The following is an 11,093-nucleotide window of genomic DNA, read 5'->3' on the forward strand; positions in this document are numbered from 1 at the left end:
TATATAGTTTAATTTTATGAACAAATCCTCATATCAAATTTTAATATTAACAGCTCTCTATTACCCATTTTTTTTTTTAAATTATAGCCATCCATTGCAATTAAACAGTTGAATAAGGTTTTGTTTTAATTTTTTTTTGCATAATGTCAACAAAGTGGGAGGAGATTAAGAAAGACTGTTTCAATTTGGGCTCAATATCAATTTGGGCCGTAACGAAATTCACTCTCCTTGATAGACGGAGGCAGACGAAGAAGGCATTACTAACGAAATTCGGTCGGAATGAAATGGAAATGGACATTCGAATTCAAGTAAATAGAAATTCAGCTTAAATTCGAAATGCAAGAGGTGGTGGGAGAGTAAGTGGGAGGAGCAATGTACTACTTTGTAATGAAATCGAGAAAATTTAGTTGTACCTGTCATCTTCTCTCTTCTTAGAGAGGAAAAGTTACTTGTAGAAAGAGAGAATATACATACGTATATCATTACACGCTTGTAATCAATCACGTGGAGCGTTCGCCAGAGGGATGTTGGTGATCTGCACCGGAAATGTGGTAGAATAACTCTTGCTAATTTGAGCCGCTTGTCTCTGGGAAAATATTTCGGGTAATGAATGCTTTTGGAAAATTTTGTTTTTAATTCTGTTTTCTATTTATTTGGTCTTGACGCTGTTTATTTGTTCTGATTTTGAATGCGCGTATGTATTTGGTATTCTTAGTGCAATTATATCATTTGATCTGTTTAAATCCAGATTGATATTGTGTTGAGAGATTAATGGCTGGTTGATTCGACGATGTTCAGGTTGAATGAACTGAATTGTATTGAAACCCTGACTAGCTAAGATTGTGCGGAAACTGAAGAAATGAGTGGTAACGAGGAAGTTAACAGTGATATGAGAATGCTTAAATCATCGTTCAGAACATCACCGTCTTCACTTCCAAAACAACAGAATCCCTTTTTAATGAATCAACAACAAGATGTACCTCTGTTAAGCATGCCACAAGTTCATGGTCAAAATCGACTATTATCCCCGCATTTAGGCGTCGAAGATAGTGGTAAAAGGGCTGGCATCCCACCCTCTTATCCCCAAATTCCACCTATCTCACCTTATTCACAGATCCCGGTGAACCGGTCCGGAAATCAGCAAATTGGTATGCAAAATTTTAGTAATAGCCCAGGGCCATCACATACTAGATCTTTGTCTCAACCCTCATTCTTTGCACTCGATTCCTTGCCACCTTTAAGCCCGTCACCTTATCATCGGGAATCTCCTTCAAATCCGGTTTCTGAGCAAGCGTCGGACGTGTCTATGGAGGAAAAGGATGGTGGTGGGAATCTGCATTCGTTGGTGCCTCCCTCTGCTTTCACAAGGGGTAACTCATTGAGGTTCGGGGATGGTATTACTCTTCGTAAGGCTCATAGACGTTCCAATAGTGATATCCCTTTTGGATTTTCTTCTATAATGCAGTCTTCTCCTCCGCTAATTCCGCTGAGGAGTCCTGGTGTTTTGGATACGTTTGTTTCTCGGCCTTTGCCGTTGGTTAAAAGAGAATCGAGCTGGGAGAAACGAGGTGAGAGCAGTGTAGAAGGGATGGGGGAGAGAAAGTCGGAAGGGGAAGTTGTTGATGATTTGTTCTCTGCTTATATGAATTTGGACAACATCGATGCTTTCAATTCTTCGGGTACTGATGAGAAACTCGGAAGTGAGAATTGGGATGATTTGGATGGTCGAGCCAGTGGTAGCAAGACGAACGGAGGTGACAACAGTGATAATGAAGCGACTAGTAGTGTAAATGATAGTGCAAACAACATGACAAGAGCCGGAGTGTCTCAGAAGAGGGAGGGGGTCAAAAGAAATGCTGGGGGAGATATCGCTCCTACCACTCGACACTATAGGAGTGTCTCTATGGATAGTTTCATGGGTAAGATTGACTTTGCTGATGAATCAACTAAAATTCCCCCATCTCCTGGGACACATCATGGTCAACTCTCGCCTACTAATTCGCTGGATGCAAATTCAAATTCATTTAGCTTGGAGTTCGGCAATGGTGAGTTTAGTGGTGCTGAATTGAAAAAGATAATGGCGAATGAAAAACTAGCTGAAATTGCATTAAGTGATCCAAAACGGGCCAAAAGGTAATTTGTCCTTCCTTCTCGGTTTCGTTCCTCTTGAAATAGACGAATTTTATAAGCCGTGTTATGAGTAGAATGTGCTTGTTTTAGGATTTTAGCTAATCGCCAGTCTGCTGCTCGGTCAAAAGAACGGAAGACAAGATATATTGCAGAGTTGGAACACAAGGTCCAAACCTTACAGACAGAAGCAACCACATTGTCCGCCCAACTTACTTTACTTCATGTGAGAGATTGATTAGATCTTTTTATTTTCTCAAGATTTTTAGGTGTGAAATTTTTTCTTGATCACGAGTTTCTGCTTTCTTTCAGCGGGATTCTGCTGGTCTGACCAACCAGAACAATGAGCTGAAATTTCGGCTGCAGGCCATGGAACAACAGGCCCAACTCCGAGATGGTAAGTTATGATTTAATTTTTTTTTGTTTTTCTAGCTGCATTTTATGGAGGACTTATTTTCTTGCTTTCTTCCTCTTCTTTTTTTAAAAATAATTTATAGGAAATGCTATAGACATTCTGAACCATTACCGTAGCAATAATTAATGTCCTTTGCATTTTAAATAGTTGGTCAGGGATGGGGTGCGGTGCAATTCTAGTGAAAATTTATATCACATCTCCTAAAATGATACATATTTATGGTTTATAGTCGCGTATTTTAAACAATATGCGCCTCCATAAACTCAGGTGCATTGCCACTGTCATTAATCAAGTACAGAATTCAGAATTGGGATATTTGTGGCAAACTAACTGCCTTCGACTGTGAATGATGTATAGATGTGAAGTATCCTTAAATTCCCTTTCTCAATGGAATACCACAAGAGCATTTCGCATATTGCATACACATTAAACCCTAGAAGAATTAACGATGCTCCAAAAAAAAAATAACTTGCTAAATAGGGAGCATGTCATAAGAGAGAACATGGAATTCTTGCTAAATAATACATTAATCTCTATCAGAAAAATGTTCTCATATCCGACTCCACACAAATGGGTATGTGAAAGGTTGTGGGTCACATGAACCTTACTTATATTCAGTGACTTCAGTCATCGCATCTAAATTTGACAATCTCGACCCTTTTGAATTTCACTTACTTTTGGTTTCTTATGACAGCACTAAACGAAGCTCTGACAGCTGAAGTGCAACATCTGAAAATCGCCACTTCTGAACTCAGTGATGATGCCGCCAAATTTCAGCAGCTTTCCATCAATCCCCAGATGTTCGAGTTCCGTCAGCAGCCAACTCAATTAAATGTGCATCAGTTGCAGCAGCACCAAATGAATGGCAGTTCATCTTAGATAAATCATAAATGACTCGAAGCAATAGGTTCCCTATGGTGACTCCATGACAATACGATTGTCGACTTGTTCTTTTAAATCTTTTTTTCTCCAAATCTAGCGGTTTTTGCTACATTGCATTCGTTTTTTAGAAATGTGCACCTGCAGTAGTACACATGGAGGCGTGGAGTCCAAAAAACCGTACTGCTCGCCCATTTTCAATACATATAGGTTAGCTTACAGACAAATTATAATACAATGAAGCGTCAGATTTACACTCTAGGAACGATGCTGTGTCTGTAGAATTTGTTCATCGGATGAATGTTTTAATTTGTATTGATGTTAATTATTTTTTGGGTTCAACATTGTAGTGACATTTCTTTCTTTTTTTCTTGTTCTTAGTTGGGGATGCCGGTCGAGGATACTTGATACTAAAGAAACTGAACTTCGTTTTCGTCAAGGTTATGCATGTGATGTCTGTATATAACTTCATTATGTTTTTCATGAAACCTCTATTCTTCTGTGAGTTCTAATATGAAAGGCATCATAGATTCAGAAATGTCATTTTGATAACAAATCCATTATGAACGTGTTCCAAGGACGGACATAGCAGCTCAAGCAAGAAAGAAATAAAAATATAAAGTTCCAATTTTGTGAACTTTTAACGTTACTTGTTCTAATATGTTGCTAATGCATATACAAGTAATTATTGTATCATAGGATATATGATACTATATTATATAATATGGACTTTAATGTGATGAAATACTTTTCAGCATAAATTTAAAAATAGCATTTCAAAAAATAAATACAAAAATTAAAGAGATTGATCATAAAGATTTGGTCTTTGTTAAAGATTGGCATTATAAATTTTTATAATAAAAAGAAATTCCAGCAACGTTACAAGTAGGGATGTAAACAAACCAAACCGTTTGTGAGTTATTCGAAGCTTGATTCGATAAAAGCTCGTTTGAACTCGTTTAATGAAGCTCGTTAAGATAAACAAACCAAACTCAAACTGTACAGTATTCGTTCATGAGTAATCTTTTAGATGAAAAAATAATAGTTTTGATATTTGATTTATTAATTTTGCATATTATTTATGAAATATATAGAAAAATCTATTAAATTTATTTATTATAATAAATTTACAAATTTTAATAAGAATAATATATTTTTCTTTAAATATATAATTTACTTTTTAATTAATTTAATGAAAATTTAAATGTATAATTCATATTTAATAAGCTTTTTTAGGCTCGATAAAGGCTTGAATAAGCTCGTGAGCCATGCATATATTCGTTAAATAAAGCTCGAGCTCGGCTCAATTATAAACGAACCAAGCTCAAACATTCCAGAGTTCGGCTCGGCCTCTACTCGATTACCTCCCTAGTTACAAGTAACACGGAGAATTTGAGAAGATGAAATAATAAATGAGGCATCTTTTTAGCATTTTCCTTCATATGTAAATCCAATGTTGTTTTGTGCCAAAAAAATCAGAAAATGGAACAAACACAGATACAGAACATGGTATGCAAATTTTTTTTTTGGTTTTATGAAAACTTTGCTTATCTTCAATGACGACGCTCATACGGTGGGATGCAAATAAAACTCACAGGTCAGATGCTTTCAAGTGTTGTTGCTGTCCATCTATCAAATTCATCTGCCTTCTCAGCCTTGCAATGTGTGCTTGCACCTATATGTGTTCAGATAGCCAAGCAACAGTAACGAGCATAAGATGAAAGAAGATATTAAAACAAAGAGCGTACCATCACGAACTTCCATTCCACTTTATAAAGATTGGGCTAATATAGCAGCAAACAAGTTCGAAACACATCGCAAGTTCATCAAATCCAGCACATAGGGGAATCAAAAAACAGAACAAGCAAGTCACTGGCAGTTCAAACTCTGTCTCCTAACAATTTACATCTACATTTTATAAGATTATTATCATCGAAACTCTGGTTTTTCACAGTTCTTTCTTTACTTCTTTTAATCTTCTGTGCAGTGGGAAGAGCAATATTCCTCTCTCAATCTTGAAGCATTTCAAGCTCAGAATGTTTGATTTTGTACAATCTCATATCATTACTTACCTGCTGGCGAGCTGCAGCGAGTTTTAATAGCTCATCAGCCTCAGAGAAATTGGTAAACCATTGGTTCAGGGGATGATCTTTGGTGTCACCTCTCTTCCCATCGCCGTGTTCCTCCATAGGCACTATAAAGACCAGATGAATCAATATCACTCCAATGTGTTATGAATAACCAAAACAGTAAATTCAATTAAGAAAAAGAGACCAGAAGGCATTGTAAAGTCAACAGGCAGTCTAGGCACAACAAGTGCAGGATGATTTTGCGCCCGAACAAAGAACGCCTCTGTAGGCTCTGAGAAAACAATTTCATCATAGGCTTCCACAACAACAGGCTTCTTAATGGACAGGGGGCCAGACTCATCCTCTGGATACAACTTCAAATGGTGAAACCTACACAAACAAGATACGACACCTCCATTTTTGTAAAACTGCACGACTGTTGTCTTTATTCCTAGATTGTTCTATACAAGTTACTTTTTGAAACCAACACAACCTCAACTTTACACATACACAGAAGATAAAATTATAACAAGTTGAGTGGCTCACAAGTGCAACGGTTTCTCACTGACATCACTGTAGAAGAAAAGGGTCATGGCAATTTCGAATTCACCCCATCCAGACTCGGATAACTCAAAAGGAGGATTCTCAATAATCCTTGTGGGATTATTAAAGCTCGAATGCAATTGGAATACCACACGCTTTACCACCACTCCCAGATCCTCATTGGTCGCCCCACGAACATATATTGTCCATTTATGTGATTGGTGCCTGATCAAGCAACAGAAGAGCGATAAATGGAAAACTACTCGACAATTATATCAAACACTTTGAACACCCGCACTACTATGATCTAACAAATTATTTTTAAAAACGAGTGAAAGAAAACAAATTAATACTCACTCGGTCGCCTTCTTGCCAAGCCAAACCGCAATGTTACCATAAACAATGGGAAGACAGATTTCTGAATCTTTAAGCTTCTTAACCAAGCTCTATACGGTTCGCAACAACCACACAAAGTATTTTAAAATTAGCAAAATTCATTAATCATACAAAAAAGGTCTTTTGGTAAAGTCAAAAAGATTTTCTTTCAAACATTGCACCAATTCCTAACAACATAATAATCGCAAGTTAAAGCAAATATCTTACTTTTTTCTCACAGTCTTCCGATGATTTAGCCATTTTTGAGCTCTGCGATTTTAGAAGCGGGTCAGTTATATCCGGCTGATCTGCACCTTGGCTCTGAGACATTACGACAAACAGTCAATCGTTAAATTATCCGAAACTCGAAATGTAACTAGGGTTTCAATTGGATCATAGCGGGGGGTATCAATAGCCCCTGCGGGAAGACCTACAATCAAATTTTCTAGTGACCAGTGAGCGCAATGGAGAAGACATTACCCTGTATAGGTACGTGTCTTTTGCTTATTGGGAAATAATTTAAATATTTAAAAGTAAAAGTGTTATTAAGATTGTTGAATAATTTATAATAAATAAAAACTCTATAAAAATTTAAATATACAAATTTTTAATAAACTTTTAATATTCATTAACATATAAATAAATTATCAAAAATTATCTTTAGTTTAATATAAAGATATGGATAGATAGTTAAAACTTTTAACTCATACACAAGTTTTTTTATTTTTTAATTTTTATCTCACTTCACATTATTTATCTTCTCTTCTATCTCTATCACTTTCTACCATTTTCAAAATATATCTCTATATATATTTTATTTTTTCCTTTTCAGCTTTTTCAGTTTGGATTGATTGTTCATTTAATAATTATTTATTTTAATATCATTAAAAATTTGAATTCTAGAATTGATTTTGTGATTTTTAATTATGATCAAGAAAAATGGATATAATATTCAATAATAATAATAATAATAGATTATTCAAAAATATAATGTCACTTAATTTGTAATAGTTGAATTGTCTCGCAACAAACATGATACAAAATATAGAATAAAAATTAAGATTTTAAGCTATAATTCATAAAATAATTTATGATATAATTGATAAAATAATTTGTTTCATTTGTTGTTTAAAAATTATATTATATATTTTTTATTTTAATAATTCTAATTTTGAAATTCTAAAAAAATTATAAAATTAGAACTATTATTTATTAATAAAATTATTACACTATATATAACAAAATCATAAAATTTTATTGACTCGTAGGATTGAAAATAATAGTAATTTTATAATAAATAAAATCAAAGTTTTTTATTAATTTTTGACTAAAAATTGATATTTTTTTAAAAAAATAGCATTTCAATTCATCTGTAAACTATTATATTCACTCAATTATAAATAATATTATTTTCACATAATAAATATTATCAATTCAAACACAATGTTATAAATTAATAAGATTATAAATTTCTAAAAATTTACAAATATACAAACAAATCTACATATATACACATATACATGTAAGAATTTTAAAGGTTAATCTGTTAAAGACTTGTTGGATGAGGCCTTATAGGTGTATATATGTATAGAGGTGAACATGTTAATACCATATTAGTTACAGATCTTGATTGAGGTGGTGAATTTTAAGGAACATAGCACATGAGGAACCACATGGAATGCGGTAGATAATCGACAGCAGATAAAAAACAAGAAAAGCCGGTCTATGATTTTTTGGTACTACACTGTATGCAAGATAATACGGCGTATGGTGCAGAGGATTCAGATGCTATGGTCTGTTGGGGTCCTGACATAAAAATGAGAGATTTATTGATGTTTATTTCTGCTGTTTGGTGTTGTAATTGGTAGGGTCGTCCATCATTCAACAATTATGCAAGCCGAGATTCTTGATAACGACTTGGAAACAGAAACCATGTCATGTCTCAATTGCCACTGTCCCTCTGAATGGCGCTCGATCATCCATCGAATGAAAAATCCCGGCATTTAGCTCTCGGTGAAACTATGGACCAGCTAACATTAGGGACCTCGAAAGATTCTGTTTATCGAAGAACAGGGTTGTAAGGTGTTATTTTCTCTGAATGCTCGATCAAAAAATAACACATTGGTTAGAAGAATGATGCTTACAATTTGTCTGATGTCTATGGGGAAAAAAGGTCTGCACAAAAACTTATGTGATGACATTGGGCAAAACTTGAAAGACATCTGTAGTTTTCTGGCATTCAAAACTCACATTTCTTGAATTATGCAGTGCCCTTCTTGGTTTGGATGAAACGTTTGAAAAAAATTCATAAACAAACATAATGGGCTTTGTAGAGGTTGAAATTAATAATTTTTCGAGATATGGATAAATGCGAACTATTTACTAATAAAGCTTATTGTATTGAGTATTGCCACTAACCTGTGAGCCTAGGTGTGTCAAGAAGGTTCCAGTCCAGATGCTATGAAACTTTAAAGAATTTTATGGGAAATTAAATAGGTAAATTTAAAATTCAATGGATGCTTTAGATTATGATTTCCGAAAAGTAATAGGACTAAGTCACTGTAAGGCGTTCGTGCAGGTAATTGAACAGAAGATTGTTCCAACTATGTTGATGTTCTGAACTACTTGAATCTAATATTTTTGGTTGTAAAACTTGCTGATATTAAAGAAAAATGGTTAAGGTGAAAACGTTTGAAAACTGTCTGGAGTCAACGAAGTAGCCAAGTGAAAAATATGAAGTCTGTGTATGTTCAACAACATTTTATGAAACTGTAATATAGTTTCGTTGATTTACAATCTTGACAAGACTAACTACACTTATGTATTGAAAGGAAAAAGATAAAAAAACACAGTATTTCCTAGAATCTGTCTAGTATATGAAGTTTCAGTATTTTATTTGTTGACCACTCATATCATGATCTGGCCAAGGATGAGGTGAGATTGGTGAATTGATCCTCATTGCATGGGATGGTGATGCCACCAGTTGGATGATTGAACCCGAATTCTTCTTCAGCTCGACTTAGTAAATCTTGAAACAAAGGTTCATTCAAGTATGATATTGGAACAATGAATCTCTTCTTTGTGGTACTCTCCCCTACGTAAACGACAAAATGACCCTTTGGAACATCAGTTCCCGTTGAAGTTGATCCTTTGGCTTTGAATGAAGATCGTCTCAGAATTTGACGAATGGCCATCATTGTTTTGAAGTATGAATTGATGAAGAACAGAGGAGGAGACTGTAGGCCTTGGTAGAAAGCTGAATAGTTTCGTGAACACTTAAGAGTCTTGTTGTATAAGGCCATACAGGTGAAGTATATATAGGAATCTTGACCTAGTGGTGAAGAGGAGAGTTGAGGTATGGTGTCTGGCGAATTTTGAGGAACATAACACATGAGGAATCACATAAAATATCTTTAAAAATCGGTGACAGGTTGAAACGAGGAAAACTCATGTATGATCTTCGTTAAAACATCATACTCAAGATAACATAGCATATGGCTCAGAGGGCCATTATGTTGTCATATCATTGATTTTTTGTGATTTCCACGGAGATTCCTAACCGTGGGTCTGTTGGCATCCTAACATGTCGGTAAGAGTCCTCTTTCCGCCATAAACAGCCTTAGACTAGTTATGAGTCGTATTTATACTGTTAGGTATGATTATTGTTGGGCCATCTGCTGCTCCTTGCAAATATGGAAGCCTAAGTTCTTGATAATATCTAGGAAAAAGAAACCATGTCATGTCTGAATTTCCTTTGTCCCTCGTTTGAAAGAGACTGGGACCATCTAAGTCATCCTTTGCATTAATGGATTTCCAGTTAAATTCTGTTACAGGGTTTATACTTAAATAACAGCTCTTAATTTTAATAATCTGAAACATTTTAGGTACAGGCCAATATTCAAAATAAATGACGAATAAATAACCAGCATTGTCCTTTCCTCTTCAAGTCCTTTCATCAACTGAATCCCGAATTCATCCCAATATAAGGGTGACATGCAGTTCGAACAATACAGAGTTTTCGGCATAATAAAGATAAACAAACGTATTCAAGGAATATGCTAGTATAACTTATGTACCGTGGAGTGCATTGTGCAGGTGATGGTACAAGTCTGTGTACTGATAAAATTACGATAAAATTATTCGTCATAATCTATCTAATACATGGTTATTTTGCGGCATGCTGTATAGCTGCGTGAATGAATAAAGTTCTTGTTCCACTTAACATTGTAGATCTTGAAATGAAGATGATTCAAGTGTAAAATTGGAATAATTACAAAGCGATTCTTCTCACTATACTCTTTAACATAAACAACCAAATGCGCCCTCTTTAGAATCTTGATGGGATGGTGATCATCAAGTTTACGCGTGGTGTCTGGTGAGATTTTGAGAAGCATATCACATGAGGAATCACATGGAAAGTAGTAGACAACAAGGAATTTATCTGGTGTTTGACTAATTCAATTCAGAGATTCTTAATTAACATATCAGCTGTAATAGGCCTGTTTCCGCTATTTACCAATATCTTTCAGGGAGCTTAGAAGCAAATAAAACAGTGTAATCGAAACTATTTGAGTTAAATAATTTTGTGAAGCGAATAGGGATACCGAAGCACTGGCATACCCCACTAGAAGAACGTACTGATTAGATCAGAGTTTGGCATAAATTATAACGTTTCCTGCCGTATT

General features: G+C 34.9%; 3 protein-coding genes across 3 annotated transcripts; 1 reads left to right on the top strand and 2 right to left on the bottom strand.

Moving 5' to 3' along the window:
- The first annotated feature begins 321 nt into the window (after window positions 1-321).
- LOC140823764 (bZIP transcription factor 29-like) lies at window positions 322-3,895 on the top strand. Its single transcript, XM_073185261.1, has 5 exons — window positions 322-603; window positions 799-2,133; window positions 2,221-2,353; window positions 2,440-2,524; window positions 3,237-3,895. The coding sequence occupies exons 2-5, from the start codon at window positions 860-862 to the stop codon at window positions 3,419-3,421; spliced, it is 1,677 nt and encodes a 558-aa protein (XP_073041362.1). The 5' UTR covers window positions 322-603; window positions 799-859; the 3' UTR covers window positions 3,422-3,895.
- A 917-nt stretch (window positions 3,896-4,812) lies between these two features.
- On the bottom strand, window positions 4,813-6,889 carry LOC140823765 (transcription initiation factor TFIID subunit 14b-like). The gene is made up of 6 exons (XM_073185262.1): window positions 6,637-6,889; window positions 6,391-6,479; window positions 6,037-6,258; window positions 5,696-5,880; window positions 5,494-5,615; window positions 4,813-5,096 (listed from the first exon to the last, which is right to left on the bottom strand). Exons 1-6 carry the CDS (start codon window positions 6,736-6,738, stop codon window positions 5,013-5,015), a joined length of 804 nt encoding a protein of 267 aa, XP_073041363.1. The 5' UTR covers window positions 6,739-6,889; the 3' UTR covers window positions 4,813-5,012.
- A 2,249-nt stretch (window positions 6,890-9,138) lies between these two features.
- Window positions 9,139-9,862, bottom strand: LOC140823766 (auxin-responsive protein SAUR24-like). Its single transcript, XM_073185263.1, has one exon. The coding sequence runs from the start codon at window positions 9,798-9,800 to the stop codon at window positions 9,321-9,323; it is 480 nt and encodes a 159-aa protein (XP_073041364.1). The 5' UTR covers window positions 9,801-9,862; the 3' UTR covers window positions 9,139-9,320.
- Between the last annotated feature and the right edge of the window lie 1,231 nt (window positions 9,863-11,093).

This window comes from Primulina eburnea, chromosome 2, assembly GCF_022965805.1.
Source record: "Primulina eburnea isolate SZY01 chromosome 2, ASM2296580v1, whole genome shotgun sequence".
Taxonomy (NCBI): domain Eukaryota; kingdom Viridiplantae; phylum Streptophyta; class Magnoliopsida; order Lamiales; family Gesneriaceae; genus Primulina; species Primulina eburnea.

What these genes read in the sequence shown, in the direction of transcription:
- LOC140823765 (XM_073185262.1), bottom strand. Translation starts at nt 6,738, where the DNA reads ATGTCTCAGAGCCAAGGTGCAGATCAGCCGGATATAACTGACCCGCTT. An exon ending in CTTGGCAAGAAGGCGACCGA is followed by an intron (nt 6,259 to 6,390) that starts GTGAGTATTAAT and finishes TTGCTTGATCAG; the next exon opens with GCACCAATCACATAAATGGA. An exon ending in AGTGAGAAACCGTTGCACTT is followed by an intron (nt 5,881 to 6,036) that starts GTGAGCCACTCA and finishes TTGTTTGTGTAG; the next exon opens with GTTTCACCATTTGAAGTTGT.
- LOC140823766 (XM_073185263.1), bottom strand. Translation starts at nt 9,800, where the DNA reads ATGTGTTATGTTCCTCAAAATTCGCCAGACACCATACCTCAACTCTCC.
- LOC140823764 (XM_073185261.1), top strand. Translation starts at nt 860, where the DNA reads ATGAGTGGTAACGAGGAAGTTAACAGTGATATGAGAATGCTTAAATCA. An exon ending in CCCAACTTACTTTACTTCAT is followed by an intron (nt 2,354 to 2,439) that starts GTGAGAGATTGA and finishes GCTTTCTTTCAG; the next exon opens with CGGGATTCTGCTGGTCTGAC. An exon ending in ACAGGCCCAACTCCGAGATG is followed by an intron (nt 2,525 to 3,236) that starts GTAAGTTATGAT and finishes TTCTTATGACAG; the next exon opens with CACTAAACGAAGCTCTGACA.